Consider the following 21,277-nt stretch of genomic DNA (forward strand, 5'->3'; position numbering starts at 1 on the left):
ACCTTTTGACATACAAGTATATGTGTCATTCATTACTGTGCACAAAGTCCACTGCCTTTGGTTAGGCTCTGGATTAAAATAACACTTCATCAGTAAGTGATGCTGCACATTCACTTGCATCTGCTTGTTGGATGTGCAGGGAGCATGAAATGTCAGAGGTCATCAACACTTCCTCTAAAACAATGGGTTCAACTACATGATTTTTAAGATCCCCTCCAACATTCTGTGAATCTCATAATGCTGTAATTTCAAACCCACCCCCCTGCATTTACATAAAATGAAAAATACTGTTGCTATCCTCTTGCTTTTTAGAGCTAATATACAGTTACTGAAATGAGAAGTGGGGACTGCTGAAAAGGAAAGCAGAGAGATGGCCCCTTTCTCTGTTTTAACACTTTGTGACATTGTCGTTACTAGATTGTAGGTTAAGGTAAATTGTAAAGTTACAAGGCATATTTATGTTCTGAGAACATAAACAGACAATAAAGGAAAAGAGGACTATTGCCAAAGGGGAACATTTCCTCTGTGGCAGAAGTGTTAGGTGAGAATGGTGAGGATCACACAGTTAGATAATAGAATCTTGAAGGAACTCTGGCAGGGAGCCACAATGTCTCTGAAATCTTAAGGGGAGAAGATGAAATGCTTGGTCTTTGTTGGCTTCATCCTGGTAGAACTTGTCACATTTGATTTCAAAAGAGGAATCTTCCCCAAAAGAAGAAGACTAGTAAAAGGGAAGTTGAAAGGCAAAGCCAAGAGGGTCAAATAACTCCAAATTGGTTGGGAGGTGTTAAAAAACTTGAGTGTATACCGCAGATTAGAAAAGATGCCAGAAAGGCCCAGAGGACACCAGTGTGATTAATGAGCAGAGTCAAAGAAGATTCCTTCACAAAACTGATGTCAGTAGGCAGGAAGTTCCAAAGTATGGATGTTACCTCACTGGAAGAACGATTTCTTAAAAATGGGGAACAAGTATTATGTGGCACCTGTAACTGCCTGATCCACATATCGAAGCACTAGAGTGAACTTACATAGGGGAAGGTGATCTTGCAAGTAAACTGGTCCCAAGCTGTTAAGGGTTTTATATGCTAAGAGTAACACCTTGAACTTGGCCTGGTAGCAGCTCTGCAACCAGTGCATGTCTCTAAACAGAGGTGTTATATGCTGATGGTCTCGCTCCTACTGTCAGTCTTGCTGCAGCATTCTGCGCTAACTGCAGCTTCTGGATGAAGTTCTGTATAGAGCAAATTGTGCTAATCCAATCCTGAAGTAGCCAGTGCATGAACTGCTATGGCCAAGCTCTCCTGATCTAGAAATAGTTATTGTTCCAAGATGGTCAAAGATGCTCAAACAAATGACCCAACCACATAACTGCTATAGTCTAAAAGAACACATCACAACAATTCATACCATTTAGCCAGCCTCCCTTTGTGTGAATTCCACCCCATCTTTCACCTGTGTTTCTGCAAACCTGCATCATTCCCAATCTTACACACATGACATTTTTCCTGTACAAGGATTATTTATATGTAGGAAACATTGGTTTCTCAATCTGTATAGATGTGACATAATTCTCAGCTGCTCTATTAATGTGGAGATAATCTTCATGTAGGAAATTGTCATGTGTGAAGGGGCCATTTGACAGATTTTCTGAACATTGAAACAAACGTGATCCTGCTCACACTATTCACAAGGGAGGAAACCCTGGCTCCTAAATGTAAGGAGTTCTAAGGAAATGGGTTATTGCATGTGGAAGGATTTCCCACAATATAGTTCTTGAGATCTGCATAATGACATAATATGAACAATAGAGGTTTGTATATTGATGCTGTTTCCAGCTGTTACACTACTTACCCTCTGAATTTTTTCTTCTTCTCAGGAGTTGTAGGAAGGAAGCAGAGGTGTGACAGTTATGCACTAAATATATCAAGTGCAGTGTAGCCAACATTCTCTGGAATTTACCTACTTTTTGTCGCAAGAGAAAAATAGTTGTGCTTCTCAAAAAAACCTTATTTCCAACAGTTTATATCTCTTTTTGCCTTATGTGTAGGACCTGCCAGGAACTGCTCTACAAATAGATACTGAAAACACCAAAGTCCTCACTTTTATAACTTACATTGGTTGTGGAATTTCTGCCATATTTTCAGCTGCAACTCTTCTGACGTACATTGCTTTTGAGTAAGTATTTTGTCATAACAGGTCAAATAATTGTTTTTATTTCAATTGGCAGTCTGTGTCAGGAGCAAATTGAAAATTCAGATTGTGATCAGCGAACATGATAAATTGGAGCCGCTTTATGCACCATAAATTTAAAAGGTGTCTAACCTTATCTTAAAATCTGCTGTGCTAGCAATTAGAAGTTACGACAGGACACAGACATATATGTGGCATTATGCCAGTGTAGGGAAACAAAGCAGAATAAATGCCTAGAAGCAGGATGGCAAAAAGACTTTAAATCAGTTAGGAATTTAAGAACACTTAAATGTATGTATACACCATTTGAAAGCACAGGTTTCTGTAAAACAATAGGCATTTTTGGCACTCAGACATAAATCTTGTTTCCGCCCCCCCCCGCCCCCGATAAATAAGATCCAAGTCAAACAACAAAAGTAAAAGCTAGCCGCTAAGAAACCAGAGTGATTAATTAGAGATGTTGTTTTCATATGGCAGTCGCAGTTCACTAATAACTTCAAACAGCAGAATAAATGGTAGATGTAATGAACAGCTTTAGCAGGGGTGGCTAGTCCACAGACCACATATGACCCTTAGAGATTATTATTTTTTGTCCCAACATTTGTCATTTAAATTTGTTTAATTCTGTTTTCGACTGGATGCTATGGGCTCCCTGCTGTGGTGTCATAAGGTTTTTTGCAGCTCCCCAAGGCCCAAATAAGTCAATATCAAATAAAAATAAAAGTATTTTTTATTACTGACCACTCTTGTGGGTGCCCTTCTGTGTTTCTGTTATGCCAGAAGGTTTTTTGGTTCCCCAGACACAAACCCCACAATACAATGCCACACCCAGTCCAACATTGACTTAAGCCTATTCAATGAGCAGGTGAGCACCTACCTGCGTGTTCATTCATGGCCTCAGCAGTTCAGAAGTCCAAAGAAGAACAAAAGTTAACCGTAATAAATTGGAAACTACACTTCGTTCTATTACTATTTGCTGTCTATTTATCACCAGAAAATTGCGAAGAGATTATCCCTCCAAAATCTTAATGAATTTAAGCACAGCCTTGCTTTGTCTCAACCTGGTCTTCCTCCTCGATGGCTGGATTGCATCATTTGATGTAGAAGCCCTTTGCATCGCTATTGCTGCCCTGTTGCATTATTTCCTTCTGGCGACCTTTACGTGGATGGGCTTGGAAGCTGTTCATATGTATATAGCTCTAGTAAAAGTATTCAATACCTACATTCGCCGATACATACTCAAATTTTGCATCATTGGGTGGGGTAAGTAATACTTTTACATCCTTTTTTAAAAAGTAATCTGGTTTGATTACATTTCTCTATTGCCTACAGCTCCTATTCAAGTCAAGACTGGAACTACTAGGAGTCTACAGAAAAACTAATCTTATGTTTTTTCTTTCCTTTTCTTTCCACCCTTCTCCTCTCACACACACATGCACACTTTTCTTTTTCTTTCCTTTCTTTTTGCTGCAACATGCAGCTTACAATGTTATGGCATTTAAAAGATTCTTAATTCCCCTCTCTCTCCTTTTGTGTAACTGTCACTCTGTACATTATTCCCTCAATCCCCAAATCCCAAGCAGAAGTTTTTCTCGCGAAAGGGTGGCATATCCATTGCTTCTAGGTGTCCTCTGAATCTGCTTCCATTTACCCACTATTGGTAAAAAGGTGAAGGGACCCCTGACCATTAGGTCCAGTCGTGGCTGACTCTGGGGTTGCGGCGCTCATCTTGCTTTATTGGCCGAGGGAGCCGGCGTACAGCTTCCGGGTCATGTGGCCAGCATGACTAAGACGCTTCTGGCGAACCAGAGCAGCGCACGGAAACACTGTTTACCTTCCCGCTGGAGCGGTACCTATTTATCTACTTGTACTTTGATGTGCTTTCGAACTGCTAGGTTGGCAGGAGCAGGGACCGAACAACGGGAGCTCACCCCATCACGGGGATTCAAACTGCCGACCTTCTGATTGGCAAGTCCTAGGCTCTGTGGTTTAACCCACAGCGCCATCCATGTCCCATGTAGTGGCAGCTCTTGTGGAAATATGGCTTGCTTATGCTGAGCAGTGACAGAAGCGATGGGGTAACGATTCCTTTGCTGGAGGTGTTGCTTGGTGGAAGAAGCGGTGAAAATGCAGCTGTTCAATATCATCAGTATCTAGTGTGGATACAAGCCACACTAGCAGCAGCAATGGTTAAGGCCTGGAAGGCGACCACGTTCCATCTTCCTCCCAGGCCTTTGATCAAGATTCCCTCCAGCTGCCTGTGTGAGGTGATGCTGCATTCTTTAGGGGCTAGTATGTCTAAGGTCTGGGGTGGGGGGCGGAACATTTTCCTTCATTTCCCCTTCAGATCTTTAAATCATCATACCTCCTTTTTAAAAGAGTATTTCTATTATTATTACGCATTCACTTTTCATTTATTGTCCGATGTCTTGGAGTCCTGTAGTCACATAGAAAGATAAGTTATAAATGAATGAAAGAACTCCTCTAAAATAGTGCTGGCAACTCCTGCACAGTACTGCTCCATTCAACCATCGTCTCCACTGCCACCAAGTGACACCTTTGGGTAAAAGTAAAAGCATGAGGCCTCTCTCCTCTTATCTTCATTTAGCAGGAGCAACCATATATTTCATTCATGCCACATAGTGACTGATGGCAGATTCACATAAGTTCTTGTGTTTTGGGGTGAAACTGCTTGTTTTCAGTCCAAGCTTAAAACCTGGTGAATTAATCATGTTCAGTTTGTCACCCATTACTATTTTAATTTGCACAATGTCAAGAACCTACCTAAATTGTATGAATAGTGATGTGTCAAATCATAGGGGGATACACATCAAAACTGCCTAGTCCACCTGACACATTTTGAGCCTAGAGTGCAAATTAGTAAGATTTCCAGGATTTCAATAAGCATAAGAGCTTTATGAATTGTCGCTGTACTAGGAATTGTACATGACCATTTGGCACATCAAGATTGTACATAACTATTTGACACATCAAAAATTTATATAGTTCCTGACTTTTTCAATTTATTGGAATCCTATTCCAAGATCCATAGATTAATTCTGTAGGACATTTTTACATTGATAATCTCTATTCATCCTTTCCATGGCAAATTACATTTGATATACAGTTGAGATTAAACCAACAACAAAAAAATAAAGATCGTATTGGATTCCTGTTTGTTCAGCTAGAATAAATATGATTGCATAAAATACATATTGTTCTTGTCATTCTCCAGGGAATGCAGTTATTCATAACTTTTGGGATTGCTCCGATTCCTTTGGGCAGGGCAGATAAACACAACAGTTTGACTTTAGATGAAGTTTGTTCTTTTACATTTATTCATGTAATTCCGATTTATTTTCCCAATACATGGAATTTGACTAAGGGCCAGCAGGGGTGGTTGCACAGAAGTCTTCTGATTTGCTCAACATATAATTCTAAGGCATTGGAAGTTTCACTTAGTTCCAGATATTTAATGCTTGTTGCAAAAGCTTGTTCTTTCAGGCTTAAAGAGAAAGTAATGTACTCACAAATAGATATAAGCAATCATTGGGGGAAAGCTTATAAGCCCAGATCCAAATATCCTGCTACATAGGTAGAAGCCACTTCCAGGCATGGAGAGGAGTTCACCGATTTCACATGCAATCATACATACATACATACATACAGTTCCCCACAAAGAGTCCACAGGTCTCAGAGGCCTGACATAGAAGGTTCGAAATGGAGGCTACCAAACTACCCCCCCCCAGCAGGATTTTTGGATTTACGTCATAGGCTTTTGTTTTAATATGTATTTAATGTTGTGTGTATGTGAAACACCATTTGCTTGTATTGTTTAACAAATCAATTAAAACATTTTAAAAATTCACTTTAATGGGGAGCAGAGAAAGGAATTATCTAAAGCTGATATTGTAACTCGGAGAAGGAGGTAGGCATTCTGAGCTTACTGTCGTCCCCAGAGAGCAAGGGATATGCATGAACCAATTGCAAAGCAGTAATATTTGTACAGTGGTACCTCTGGATGCAAATGGGATCCGTTCTGGAGCCCCGTTCGCATCCTGAATCGAACGCAACCTGTGTGTGCCACGGAGGGTAACCTGAAAATGCTCAACCCGAAGCTACTTCAACCCGAGGTATGACTGTATCATGTAATTGACAACCTAGGAGCATAAGGAGCACAAAACCTAAGATCCATATATCTGTAACATGGTCAGTGGTAATTCTTTCAACATTAAAGCTAAAGGAAAAATTACCCATTCAGCCATAAAAATGAATTCTTTCAATCTCATAAAGGAATAAACTACAAATATGACAACATTCTTTGGATGTAAAAAATATTAGCTATGCATGTGAAAAAACACCATATTATTTGAACTATTTACATAGCTTTTGTATGCCTCTTCTTAAAAACTGTGCCTGGATTTCAAAAAGGTTTGTGAAAACAGTGCAAGGGGGATACAGTTTTCATTATTAAACCATCTGTTGTTGTTTAGTAGTCTTAGTCGTGTTCAACTCTCCGTGACCCCGTGAACCAGAGCATGCCTTGGAAACTCACTTTCTTCTCAAAGCTTCTCCTTTTTTATGTCCATGGAGTTTTCTTGGCAGAATACTGGAGTGGCTTGCCAGTTCCTTCTCCAGGTGAATCACATCTAGTCTAAACTCTCGGCTATGACCTGTCCGTCTTGGGTGACCCTGCACAGCATAGTTCATAGCTTCTTGGAGTTATTCAAGCCCCTTCGCCATGACAAGGCAGTGATCCACGAAGGGGTATTAAACCATCTAGCAAAGGACAATTCTGATAACTTACTCTAGAGTTCATAACACAAGGTGCCTGTTCACTTTTTTCTGCATCTAGAACTTTTGGGTTCTGAAAAAAGCGTCAAAGGCCTGAATGCAACCATTGTGTGCAAAATAATGCAGAGCAACACAAGGCCATAAAGCAAATGAGTACAGCAGTAATTTGAAAGCAAATTTCACATAATTGAAATTGGCCCCATCATTGGCCCCCATTACTAAGATGCTTTCCAAAAAGATCCAGCAATCATCTGGAACAGTAGGCAACATTTTGCGATCAGTTTATTGACTCTGCATACTTGAAACGCAAGGTTCACTTTAATATAATTTTCTATAACGTAGTGGTTAAACAAGCCCTGAGGTCTTATAATTCCTTCTAATATTGAACCTGGGTGGTCTGGTATCTGTCAGTGTAACATAGAAATGGGTCCAGGGCCACCCACAGACAAAGTAGTGGTTTCTCCATGTTCAGTATTCCTTTGATATTAATATCCTGAATATTTTACATACAGCTGCTAACTTTCCCCACTTTACAACAGTTACCTTTTGGTAAACACTTGTCTTTCTTTGGTGATCACTCGTGGCCAAGTAAGATTGTCTTCCATGAACACTGTCTTAATGGTGTGTCTGTAAGTGACTGTGGAGGCCAATTCTGGATCCACATGTCCTTCCACAGTGGGGACATAAGTTTCTGAGCGGGAGTTGATCAGGTGAGGATTTGCCAAATGTGCCTTTCTCTTAGCTCGTTTCCTGAGTTCGTTCTTCTTCAAAGTCCATGACATCTTTGGGTAAAGACTGTTTCCCAATATACTGCATTTTTTAAATTTGCCTAGGTAGGCACTTGTCTTTCTCTAGCGAATTGCATACAGTAGTCACTGTATCTCATGTAATTAGAGTAACACACTGAAGCTACCTACTGGAACAGCATGGCATAAAAATTGGGTCCTTAGTATTATTTCATTTAGCTCATTCTCTCATATTCATTGTACTAAGTTGGACAGAAACAATTAACTAAGATTGATTTGTACTACACTACAATGATCACTAAGTGATGCATTACCTTTTAGTAGACATTTGCTTACCGCTAGTGAATTAGAGTTCATATTAAGCTGTTATAATAAAACATTGCTGTTATGATAAATGTATGATATTGGATGAATGCCTGAATTTTGAGATACGTCATTGAATGCTGACAGTGCTCTAAATGGGCATAAACAGAGATATAAAGCATCATTACATATATAATTTAATTGGTATTATGACCTAGTATGGCAGTTCTTGTATTCTTTAAAGTTATACTGTTATGTTTCCTTCTGTTACAGGCTTACCTGCGGTGGTTATAATAATTGTTCTAGCAGTCACAAACACAAATGCAAATAGTATTTACAACAAAGATCTGTATGGCAAAAATACTAAGGGGCAAGGTGGAGATGACTTGTAAGTATTTTGTATATGACTTGTAAGCATTTTACATAAAGTGGGTACAATGTAGGACTCCAGTACATGCTTAGACCCCCATGTATGTACTACCCTGCTGTCTTCTATATGAAAGAACAGTGCAGCAGCAGCATTTAATTAGATTTCTTATCTGCCCTTTACCATGAGGTCCCAGGGTGTGTTACAGTTTAAAAATACAATATTAAAATCAGTTAAAACAAATAACAGTCAAGATAGTAGTGTGGATCAATATATCTATATTTATATCTATATATCAGGTGATAAAGGCCAGGGTAAAAGGTTATGTCTTCAGCAGAAAACGAAAATGAAGGTGCCAGACATACCTTTGTGGGGAGGGAACTCTGCAGCTTAGTGGCTACCACAAAGGATTTCCTCTCTCAGGCCACCACCTGCCCCCAACCTGAATTCTGAGGACAGTGGAACTGCCAGTAGGACCTCCGCTGCCAATTTTAACACCCAAGAGATGATGTTTGGGGCCTAAGTCATTTAGGGCTTTAGACACTTCTATGACTGCCTTGAATTTAGCGCGTGCACACACACACCCTCCTGCAGATCAACAGATGTTTAGAAGTTCCCTTCAGGCTTATGTACTACACTGGTGAACATCAGAAGTCGAGGGAATGGGAATGTTGCACACACACACACTCTCTCTCTCCCCCTCCCCCCCATGCACCTTTTTGCTCTCATGTGCACAGGCTGAACACATGAGAAGCACTTAATATTTCACGCGGATGTTGTAATGAAGCTGGAGGTGATTTTAGCTGTAATGCTGAATTTCACTGGGCTAATTCCAAGCCATCAGAAAGTGTGTGATCCTTTATTTACAATTTGATTGACCATTCCAGTGTAACTGTCCAGAACAGGCTGTTTTTCATCTCATGTCCAATTCATGTTGCCACTGCAGTGTGCTCACTGCTTCTAGGTGGTTGGGTCTCATGCTGTAGCAGTCATATCTGCATACAGATACATGTGCATACAGAAAGCACATGGAACAGGTGAATAAAGAGATTACTTCTGAAAGCTCCACCAACCTGAGGACCCAGCCATGAGGAAGCAGTGACCACAGCACACGAGTAATGTATGGATCAGCCCATAGTGACAAAAGTAAAATAGACAACCGGTTTTGTAACAGCAGTATCGTAACAACAGTTTATTTCTTTACAGCTGCTGGATAAAGAACACTAGTGTGTTTTATGTGACCTGTGTTGGCTACTTTGGAATCATGTTTCTCATGAACATTGCCATGTTTGTTGTGGTGATGATGCAAATCTGTGGGAGAAATGGAAAGCGAAGCAATCGGACTATGCGGGAAGAGATTCTGAGGAACCTCCGTAGTGTGGTTAGCTTGACCTTCCTACTAGGCATGACCTGGGGCTTCGCTTTCTTTGCCTGGGGGCCATTATATCTGCCCTTCGTGTACCTCTTCTGTATTTTCAACTCCTTGCAAGGTAAGTGGAGCTCTATTTGGCAAAAACAAAAATAAATTAATAACCTAGAGACGGTAAATATAAAAAGCCCTCTCTGTTTGACTGCTTAGGCCACACACCACTGCTCCCCTGACCCTGTCCCCCACTGGCCTTGCTGCATCCCCTTATTGAATGCCTTTGCCCAGTTGGAATGTGTATATATGATAATTCCTCTTGCTTGCCTAGATGGAGGGGAGAGATTGAGGGGGTACCACAATCTTTAGTCTACTCATGAAACCAATACTAAGCTTCCTGAGGAGGTTATTTATTCAAACAAAGAATTTTCAAAATCCCATATTTCAACTGTTTTCTCCTGTTCTCTCCCCATTGTATGAGCTCGCCTTTCTTGTGTTTGTTCCCTGACATGTGTAACCAAGAAACTGATTTCACGACATGTCGTTTCTTTTCTTTTTATTCAGTTTTGAATATGTACCATATTTAGTATCAACGTTATTGTCATGCAGAAACAATTCTGATATCTGAGACAAGCGCTTACATACATCATGCATCATTTTATTGAATCATCAGGCAGTTTTTCCTCCTAAAAAGACTGATCTGCAAAACATATTGCATTCAAAGAAAGCCACAGGCCAAAAATTATTCATCAGAGCTACCCAGAGGCTTGACTTTAATGGAGGTGCTCATGGAGTGTTTATGGAGAAGGGTGACGGAATCTGGGTTCCAATCCAAAGCTCAACAGAATTATTAGAGGATGTACACTGGAAATCCAATGGTAGCTCCAAAACAAATTCAACATTTACAGCCTTCCCAAAGAATCCAATGGTCTTAGGGAGAAATATGTTTCCAGTTTAACAGATCATCCTAGCAGTGTGTATTAGTTAGTTATTCAGCTGGTAAGAATGACTTAAAGCAGGCATGCCCCAAGTCTGTTTCGGGGGCCTAATCCGGCCCACTGGTTGGTTTAATCCAGCCCCTTTATTTTCTGGGGTAAAATCCTTAAAAAAACCCTCAACTTCAATCCTAAAAAAAGAACTTCAATCCTAAAAAAAAAGTTTAACAACTTTGGGGTAAAATCATAAAAAAAGCTCAACAACTTCAATCCTAAAAAATGTTAACAACTTTGGTAGGCCCTCACGGCCCTTCACTTCATCACATCTGGCCCTCTTTGAAAAAAGTTTGGACACCACTGACTTAAAGTAAACAAGAACTGGAATTATTCATTATTGATGTTTTTTTAGTAGTGACATTTATACTGTGATACTGTTAAAAGATGCCACTATATCATAGGTATGCAACTCTTAAACAATTATGCTGCTATGCATATCTAGTAGGCTAGCACACCACCGTATGTTTTTAACATTGTACTAATGTACTTGCTAGCATGTCCAAACCTAACTAGGTACTAGCTCAGCAGAGTTATCTTGGCTGTTTCTTTCATAAATGCACAGGTAAGATACCTGTTAGAAAACACTCATTAATATGCTTGCATAAATCTTAATACTGTACAAATCTTACTCTAGGGTTTTGTAAGGTTGGGGCATGACATCCTCAAATTAAGTAAGCAATACGATCCTTTTTCATTTCCTATTTTTATTATGCAGTTTTTTCTTCCCATATTCTGTTTTCAGTGCTAGCATGCAAAGATAAATCAAATTATATTAATCTCCCCTTTAAAAAACATATATTGTGATAATTTCACTTCCACTGCCCCGTAGAGAAATTAGGAGCCTTTTTGCCACTAAATTGCAGTTTTCCTTTTGACCAAAACAAAGCTGGTTAAGCCACGCCTGGTATTTGCCATGGCAGAAGAGACAGAAACAGGCTCCGCTGATAATTTACAGCCAAGCAGCTTCTACCTAATCTGTGAAGCTCAAGATACTGCTTCTTCCCAGCCAGAGGACTCAGCGGGATACAGCCTGGCAATTAATAAGGGTGAAGGGATTTCTTTACAAAATGTGTCTCTTGCAGAGGCTTTTCATAGGAGTATACAGATTATCTCTCCTCTGGTGGCATTTGTGAGCCAAGTGAGCATCCAGAGCTTTAAAAAGTCACTTCATGCAACAGGTTAAAAGCTGTAGTCCCTGTGAGAGCCACTGGATCCGTTGCTCTCAATTCAGATTTGTAGTGGCGTCAAAGATGTCTGCAACGTCTCCAAGTTTTGCTGCTTCTCCAAATGAGGACTTGTGTATGCAAGCACTCTACATTGGACCTTTGTTCTTGCCCACCTATACCTTTGCAGCAGTACATGGCAGATTTTTAAAAATCAATAATTTATTGAAATTTTCCACTATCTCGAGCAATAATATACAAATAACAGAAAGAATATGCAAGTGTTTAAAACTTGAAATTCAGATAAGAAAGGACATTATCTCTGTTGGTATCCTGAATAAAGTTATCCTGAACAAAATAAGATGCTAATTTTTTTAATTATGTGCTGCTGTGAAATGTACCCATCATTTGACCTAATTAGCCAATCTGCTCACTATGAAACCCCAGCCCATGTGTTGGAAGAACCTGAAGGAAGCAAACATCCATATATAAGAACTAGAGGCTTCATGCTGCCATATTTCTTAGAAATACAGTAAAGCATTGGGAAATTATTTGTAGTGTCCTACAACAGCAAAAAAACGAAACAACAACAACAGAAAATTCTCTGTAAATTGCTTTCTCTATCTGACAATTGTTATGAGCATTAAATTATTTCATTCTTTTCACTCTGATTTCAGGGTTATTTATATTTATATTCCATTGTGCCATGAAAGAAAACGTCCAGAAACAGTGGAGACGGCATCTCTGTTGCGGTAGATTCAGGCTTGCAGACAACTCAGGTAAATAAGCTGCTTACAATGGTTTTTCATGAGGTCTCCCATGCTGGCAATGACCAGACATAGATATACTCAACTCTAGCAAGGCATTTGTGTTACCCTCACTCCACACCCTGGGACCTTAGAAGCATGAGTGGAGGCAATTGACTAATTACCCAGTATACAGTGGTACCTTGGGTTAAGAACTTAATTCGTTCTGGAGGTCCATTCTTAACCTGAAACTGTTCTTAACCTGAAGTACCACTTTAGTTAATGGGGCCTCCCGCTGCTGCCACCGCGCCATTTCTGTTCTCATCCTGAAGCAAAGTTCTTAACCCGAGGTACTATTTCTGGGTTAGCGGAGTCTGTAACGTGAAGCGTTACATCTGTAACCCGAGGTACCACTGTATATGACGGGTTGTTTGTTTGTTTATTACCAGCCTTTCACCATAACATCCCAGGGCAGGTTACTACCATAAAACACAATGCTGAAAACAGCTTAAAACAACGTATAAGTCTGATTCTACGCCCCCCCCCCCCCGATTTTTGGTTTTTTTTATTGTAATCTTTCTGGGTATTGTTAGAGAGTGAAAGCTGAAAGGGTCAGACACTTTGCTGATGTTGTCTTCATTGTCACTGGGTTAAATCTGAGTCTATCTTTTAAGCCTGTAACAATATTCTCATTGGGTGATTGCATGGAAAATGCAGAAATTCCTCCTTTTGTCCAGTAGTCATCCTTTCACTGCTTGCGATTTAATTAAGCCCAGTTCTACTAGAACTACGTCGTAAATAATTCCTGGAATGGGTTATATTTTTTTAAGGAATAAGAAAAGTTAAAATGATCCACTGTAATAGTAGTACCAGGAGGCTCTGCATGAATCTGTGCCACTTCTTCTATATGGCCTGGACTTCCAAAAAACTGACCACATGGCTTAGAATATGCTGTTTGTGTCCTCATACAATTCAGGGAAGTCAGTGGCTATGTTCCCAAGACTGGAAATGTTTAAATACTCTGAGTCTGCCCACTGTGCCCAAAATGAGAAACATTCAATGCTTTATATCCTGATTGAATCTTGGGGCAGATGGAGATTTTTCTCGGACTTGCTTTTGTCTAGTTAAATAGCTTCTTTTGCATGTTTGAATGCTGGTAAAACAAAGAGTGTGGCTGATGAATCAGATACACATAAAGGATCTTGGAATAGTTCTTTGTTTTTTTACAAAAATCCCCCATATCCTTTAGTATGGCCTTGTGTAATAAGAGTTGAAAATGTAAATTTATAAGTGTCCTTATAAAGTGAATGCACATATCTGGTTGAAGTCTACAAATATTCATCATAAACAGTAAAATACGCCCAACTATTAAGTTCACTATGAGACCTTGTGTTTGCCTTTGGCTTCTTTTTCATAAAAATAAGAATAGAAGAGGCAGAAAGATGTTGTACTGAGAACAACAGCCTTTTCCCATTTAAGGTTTTCCTAGCAGCTAAAACTTGTTGGACATTTTTCTCCCGTTAAGATTATTACTACTCACCAAGATTGATCTTTCAGCACCTTTTTGAGGCTTTGCCACATTTCTTTACTTGTCCACTCACTTAGCTGCCCAATAACACACACTCACAAAAATTAAAAGAATAAAGTACTATATTAAAAATGCAATATAAAACAGTAAAAGCAGCATTTAAATTGGTTTCTCTGGCAGGTATACAATAAACCATGAATCATAAGTTTGAGAATCTCAGATTAAAGTACAATTTTTTTAAAGGCCTGGGTAAATAACAAGGCCTTGACCTGATGCTGAAAAAAACCATAGCGATGGTGCCAGGGGAGATAGCCTGGACAGGTTGTTCCATAACTATTCTTTGCTTCCTTTGATCTTTTGGCATTGCTCCCTTTCCCTCCATTATTTTTCATAAAGCTCTGATTTTATTATCCTGCAGTAGAGTAAACTTTGCCAGTGTATTATATTAGTAATGTTATGAGTTTCTGGAAGTCAGGCATCCTAAATTTCTGAACTCAGTTAGTGTTAGCTTCTTGGTGCCAGACCCATGTGTATAAAGCTGTGTGCTAGACACTTCTAGTCCCCTGGAATCAGCGAGTGTGAAACCTAATTAAGCTAGGTCAAGATTCTGTGTTGAGATGATAGCCTGGTTTATGAGTCATTAAGACAACAAAGGATCAAAAGGGGCTCAGTGTGAGACAGCAAATAGGTGAGGCCTTTCTCCCTCAACAGATAAAGCCAGAGTTTAGAGAGGTTAGAGGTAGGAGTAATGTGACCGGAGCAGTAAAACAGCAGGCAGGGCACAATGTTGGATGTCTGCTGAAATCCAAGGCTGCATCTATGGGAGAAGTAAAACCCTCTTGGGATGCTGTGAAGCCCTCCATCGTAGACTGAGGTTGTATATATGTTATTTACACATATATACACATAAACCAAATATCATAAAGACACCACAGTCTGTGCTGTGCCTTATTCCCAAAAGGAAGCACAAACCCTGGGCAAGTGCTTGGAACCCCTTGAGTCTTGCACCACTCTGAGGTTGGGGTGATGTGCAACAGTATGTAAGTTTTGCAGGGTGTTGTATTATGGTATGTTGTATTAGTGGCATTATACAAGTGATGATAGGGTAAGTAGAGGCCACTCATGCGTCCAGTGTAATGTGCAAGGCTAGGTCTTGGGCATATCCCTACACAGGTGGAAGTTCTACATCTCATCCCATGGGAGATGCATGAGTTCCTACTTTGCATGCTAAAAATAAGCACACAAGGAAGAAGTGAAAGTGACCGGTGCTTTCTTTATCTGTAGGGCCTGAATTATTTTAAGTTGAAATACTGTTACAGACAGCTTACGTTTCCTCATTTCATTTCAGACTGGAGTAAAACAGCAACTAATATAATTAAGAAGAGCTCCGACAATCTGGGGAAGTCCTTATCTTCCAGTTCCATTGGTTCTAACTCAACTTACCTGACTTCTAAATCAAAATCTACATCCAATACGTACCTTCAAAGGAGCAGCCATTCTGGTGAGTCATGTAAAAGGAAATGTAAGTCTTTAAACTGCAGCAATTCATTCTGAGATCCTATGATCATTTGATTTAATTTGGCATGGAGCCTTAGATAAGATAGCTTATCCCATTACCTCCTCTTTCCTCTGTAGCCCCTGAAAAGGCTCGGGGGGGGGGGGTTAGGAGCCCTCTTGAACAATGTAGGATGTCGGCTGGGGCTGCAAAGGAAAGAAAAAATTGCCTCAAATTGGGACAGTTCCCACCCCAGCGGTAGCCTTTGCCAGCCCACATTGTTCATTTACTCACATGTGTCAGAAATTGCAGGCATCCACCTAAATCTTTCCGAGAACTATCTGTATAAGCAGTCCATGGACCATATCTTTCAAGAACTCTGGGCCACAGATGCTGCACAGGCCTCTTTTTGCTGCACGGGCCTCTGCAGAGTCCTCTTTTTATTTATCATTTTTTATTATTCTTTATTAAATTTTTATGTCTTCCTTCATCCAAGGATCGCAGGCCAGTTTACAACATAAAAAACACAACACGGTAACAGACAAAAGAAATTACCCCTCCTACAGTTTAATGGGCCATAGATTTTTTTAATTAGCCAAAAGGGGAATGTTTTTGTGCCTGCTGCCTAAAGATGTGTAACAAAGGCACCAGGTGAGCCTCCCTGGGAGCCACAAGCAGGGAGCCATTGCAGAAAAGGCCCTTTCTCCTGGAACAATTTGATTTCATGCTCCCTATACAAAAAGTTGGTTTAAAAAATCATAATGTGCCAGTATGTCAAGGCTTTCCACACAAAGGGTCTTTCCACCTATTTTCGCATCAGGGTAATGGCATAAAGGCAGTCTGGCATTCGTATATGCATCAGCTCTGACTCCCGTAACAAGCACTTTCCTGGCAAGTTGAATAGCATGAATAGTAAGCCGCATAGAAGTAGAATGCTAGATAGTATTTACAGGGTACTTGGATACAACTATGTTAAATATTCTAGGTATTATTTGTAAGATAGCATATTGCAATATAGTTTTTTTGCAGCTAAATTCTGCCTAAAGCAGAAAATTAAGTGCCAGGGCTGGGAGTGACATCCCGCTGAAGAGGAATTGATTTCTGAAAGTGATGTGGGAAACCTACGAGTATCCTCTTGCCTTCCATTAAATTTTAGCCGGTGTTCTTCACACTGCTGTCTCTTCCTTTGTAACTAAAGTACCTCTGATGCAGTCTTGCTCAATTGAAGTGTGCAAAGATGAGACCACCCAGGCCTTTTTGGTACTAATTATGTTATTTACCTTTAAGGTTTCCAAGAACTGAGGCTTAACTAAAACAAAACAAGATGTGGTGTCAATGGTTTCTTCAGTGGAGCATTACTAATTGCTCCTTTTACTTTCTTGCTTATCACTTTGTGTTTAATATATGAGATGTTATTTTGTTACAGAGCTCATTAGAGCTTTCTCTGCCAGAGTGCAAAAGCCACAATCATTGACATATTACCACATAGTGGTGGTTTGTTTAAAACCATGTTTATCATTTAAGAATCACCATATCTGTCTTATCTATGGATTATCATGAATCCAAAGCTCCTAGGCACAATATACTAAATCATGTGTTAGATTTTTCTTTGACTAGGCAGTAGGCCAGAGTGTCTAACCTTTGGCCTTCCTGATGTTGCTGGACTCCCAACTCCCATCATTCCTGACCATTAACCATGTTGACTGTGACTGATGGGAGTTGGAGCTACACAAGTTAGTCACACTTTCTGTGGGCAACGCAGTGGCGCTGTGGTCTAAACCACAGAGCCTAGGGCTTGCCGATCAGAAGGTTGGTGGTTCAAATCCCCACGACGGGGTGAGCTCCAGTTGCTCGGTCCCTGCTCCTGCCAACCTAGCAGTTCGAAAGCATGTCAAAGTGCAAGTAGATAAATAGGTACCGCTCCGGCGGGAAGGTAAATGGCGTTTCCGTGCGCTGCTCTGGTTCGCCAGAAGCGGCTTAGTCATGCTGGCCACATGACCCGGAAGCTGTACGCCGGCTACCTCGGCCAATAAAGCGAGATGAGCGCCGCAACCCCAGAGTCATCCGCGAGTGGACTTAACAGTCAGGGGTCCCATTATGTTTCATTTTATGTGCTGCTTTTGTAATTTGCTGTTTGTTCTTATATTTATTCATCCCATCTGAACCTAGTTATTGCCTCTTTGTGCAGCAGTCCAGTTTAGCGCTTTAAGATCATCTTTGATTTCTGATGAATGTTATAGTAGATGTATATTTCCACAGCAGTTATTTATATTGGTTATTGTTCCCTGGAATTGACTCCGAAACTCATATGTTTATGGTATAGATAATGTCTTCTAAGAACATTTCTCCATCAGAGGTGGAATATTCAAGGTACAGTGTGCATCACTTTGGCTGAATGCATGATTTTCAAAAGCTGGTGTGAGGACACTTGCATGAAGTTCCAACTCATGGCACAAAAGACTTGCTAATCATACATACTGCTTCACTTTAAATCATGCACCTTCTTCTGTCATTAATTCTGATTGCCAGTGATTCACGACACAAGAACGCTTCACATACTGGTTAGCTATCAAATGTAAATCTGCTTGTAAATGTAAATATACTTACCAGGTGGCTGAAATCAGGTGCAATACTGTTTTATATTCCAGATATTTTCTTTAAGCAACAATACAGCTGATGACTTTTATATTTGTACCATAGATGGTACGTCACACTACACAGATTCTTTTCTCAGAAAGTTCTGCTACAGGTTTTTAAAAACTCAAAATACATATTTTAGTAGGTTATGGAAGCCAAGAGAAAAAGGTACTATTAAACACATACATGTAATTGAAAAAGAAATTACTCTATTGTATTATCTAGTACTGAGTTTTTTTCTATCCATTTTCACGTTTTCAGTTAACTGAACCAATTTTTGTTTATAATTTACTTGGTTAAATTGTTGTGTTTAAGTAGGTTCAACAGGTATTAATTAGGATACATAATAATAAAATGATTTTAAAAGTTCCATATGGATCATGTGGTACAGTTCAGCAGTTAAATATTAAGAGATGCTCTAGGTACAAATAGAGTGTCTTTATGCTCACATAGTTAAATATGTTTGTTTATTAAACATACAAGTATGGTATATAACAAACACAAATAATGTGAAATGAAATGTCATCCTCAAGCCTTTTCAAAAGCAATAGAGAGAAACTCAGATCAAATCATGAGCTAGGAGACCTAGCACTATTTGAATGTTTGCAGAGGGGAAAGGTTTGTCTGCTATGCATCACTGAACATACTTGCCTGCTTTAAAAAAAAAATCACTCTGATATGCTGTGGCATGCTTGTTCTTCTTTCTATGAGATTAAAAAAAAATATCTTTGCAACCTATTTTTCTTCACTTCCAGATCAAAGTATTTCCTGTCTTAAACTCCCTTCATTATAATTCAGGATCATCATACATTCTTTTGAGAACTGCTTTTACCTTTTGTTTTATATCTAGTGACTGGTTTGCCTCATCTACAGTATTGCTTGTCATAGCAAGCATAACTGAAAGTGTTTTCTTGTCAATATACGGTCTGATAACATTTTTCATGAAGAAATTGTTTCAAGAGCTGTTAATAGTAAAAAAAAAATAGCAACTGTTTCAAAAGCCTTATGCTAGGTCATATAAAGTAATTACAGTTTTGTCTTATTTGCTAATTGTTCATAAATATAATATGCTCCAAACTATGGAAATGATTGCTTGAGCTCCACCTAATGGTCAAATTCAGCCCAGCAAAGCTTTACCAGCATAATTTTTAGCCTGCTGTTAATGTCTGAATCATAAAAATATTGTTCTAGAGTATGTACAAGCTTCAGTGGTTGGAAGTGATTTATTCAGTACAAACTCAGGATGATACTGATTATGATGGAATAACAAGATTAACAACCATTTATTTATTTATTTAAAATGTTTATTTAGTTTATTTGCAGCATTTATATACTGCTTGGTTGTATTAAATCCTCAAAGCAGTTTGCCTGTTAAAGCCATAGACACTGTGCTGCCTAAAATGGCATCCAATATTCTCCCTTCCTCTCAATAACACACAGTATCATTTATCATGATTGTAATGACTTAGGATGGATAAATCAGTCTGTTCCTGGTCTGAATCAGTTCTGCATCTTTTCACCCATAATTTTATTCTGTCGCTTTAATCTTCAACTTAAATGAAATAGATGTAAAAATGTGCATTTAAATTCCCTCAGACATGTTAAAAGCATTTTGATGCATTTTTTAATTGACGACTGTGTCAGAACATTCAGGAAGCACAGAGGCCAGTGAAAAACTAAGTTCTGATCCACTCTTTATTCTGGATGGTGCAGGATCAGTTTGATTCCTGTCAGAATCTGCAAGTATCAAATTCTGTAAGAATCCCTAGTCATGATGTTATGACATAGGCACCTCTTTATTAGACGTTGGTGTCTGAGTCATGATGTGTGCTTTTTACAGACACCTAATAATGCACAATTACTACACACATCATCACAATGTAACAACACAAGATATATGATGCTGCAAATTGCAGCAGTGAACTTTCACACTGGGGTACAATTTTCAGTGGCAGATGCAAATCTACTTTAGCATGTAGTCTCATCCTCACCTGTAAACCTGCAGGCAGTACATGTCCACAGAGCAGCTGAAGAGTCTGGAATTCATTTCAGTGGAGATGCGGAGTCTGCATTCACAAAGGAACAGAAAACAAGGATTATCCCTCCGTTCCAATTTAAATTAACAATGAGGCCCTTATACCAGACTGGGGAACCTGTGACCCACCTGCAGATCACTGATCCCTGATTAGCCATGGTGACCAGAGCTCATGGGAGTTGGAGCCCAGCAAAGTCTGAATGTCTACCTGTTCCCCATCCATAAGAGTACAATCTAGAGAAAGTTAGGTAATAAATAGCATTTTCATCTTTCTGAACTGTCTTTGTGTTGCCAAATCTAATTATGTGGCATCACTGCATTAACAACATGAGCCCCAGCTGGCTGGGATCACAATTCCAGGAGCAAGAAGGGGGGGGGGTTGGGCTGAAGTAGCAGTTGAGAGGGTAGCTGTGTCCATTTGAGTCACTCCTGGCACTACCCAATCACTTCTGTAGTAAGCTACACTTGGAATTGCAATTGACTTGCCACACTCCCAGGAATGTTGCACTTCTTGTATGTGAACATCCCACTGTTCCGTCCACACCAGTGAGCATGACATGGCTGCTGTGGGTGGAGAAACAGGAGGTGCAGATTACCTCAGATGCCATTTGAAGTTCAGTACACATTCACTACAGCCTTTGCAGTAGGTACCTTTTTAGCTAATCTAGTTTTAAATTATTGCTAAAATATTTTCTTGGGTATAATTTTGAAAACATTACTTCAAGAGTGTTAAAATACTCAAAACAACAACAAAACCTTCCAGTCACCACAATGCATGATAGTGTTATAGCAAACGGAGTGATAAAATGCCACACACTGCAAAGGTTATAGTAATTATGAGTTGAATTGTGATAGGTTCATCTACAGATAGGTTCATCTACAGTATCTGATACATTGTCGTGCATGTCAAAACCCTAC

At 39.6% G+C, this 21,277-nt stretch overlaps 2 protein-coding genes across 6 annotated transcripts in view; one reads left to right on the plus strand and one right to left on the minus strand.

Annotated features, from left to right (window-relative positions):
* The window catches only part of ADGRG6 (adhesion G protein-coupled receptor G6), a 94,900-nt gene that overhangs the window by 70,351 nt on the left and 3,272 nt on the right, over positions 1-21,277 (plus strand). For 3 of the 4 annotated variants that reach the window (XM_080998548.1, XM_080998547.1, XM_080998549.1), the window contains 6 exons: positions 2,048-2,175; positions 3,185-3,453; positions 8,307-8,421; positions 9,607-9,890; positions 12,596-12,697; positions 15,541-15,693. In XM_080998548.1, the coding sequence (XP_080854674.1) occupies positions 2,048-2,175; positions 3,185-3,453; positions 8,307-8,421; positions 9,607-9,890; positions 12,596-12,697; positions 15,541-15,693 (1,051 nt within the window). Of the gene's footprint in view, positions 1-2,047; positions 2,176-3,184; positions 3,454-8,306; positions 8,422-9,606; positions 9,891-12,595; positions 12,698-15,540; positions 15,694-18,010; positions 18,058-21,277 lie in introns of all 4 variants that reach the window. The other variant, XM_080998550.1, reaches the window with a different exon arrangement.
* LOC308473246 (uncharacterized protein) overlaps positions 12,708-21,277 on the minus strand; it is a 59,417-nt gene continuing 50,847 nt past the window's right edge. Inside the window, exons 4-6 of one of the 2 annotated variants that reach the window (XM_080998602.1) lie at positions 20,316-20,390; positions 15,810-15,893; positions 12,708-13,817 (exon numbers count right to left, since the gene is read on the minus strand). In XM_080998602.1, the coding sequence (XP_080854728.1) occupies positions 13,721-13,817; positions 15,810-15,893; positions 20,316-20,390 (256 nt within the window). In that variant the 3' untranslated portion in view covers positions 12,708-13,720. Of the gene's footprint in view, positions 13,818-15,809; positions 15,894-18,985; positions 19,029-20,315; positions 20,391-21,277 lie in introns of those variants that run through there. The other variant, XR_013983989.1, reaches the window with a different exon arrangement.

Source organism: Podarcis pityusensis (assembly GCF_964106645.2).
Source record: "Podarcis pityusensis genome assembly, chromosome: 3".
Lineage (NCBI taxonomy): Eukaryota > Metazoa > Chordata > Lepidosauria > Squamata > Lacertidae > Podarcis > Podarcis pityusensis.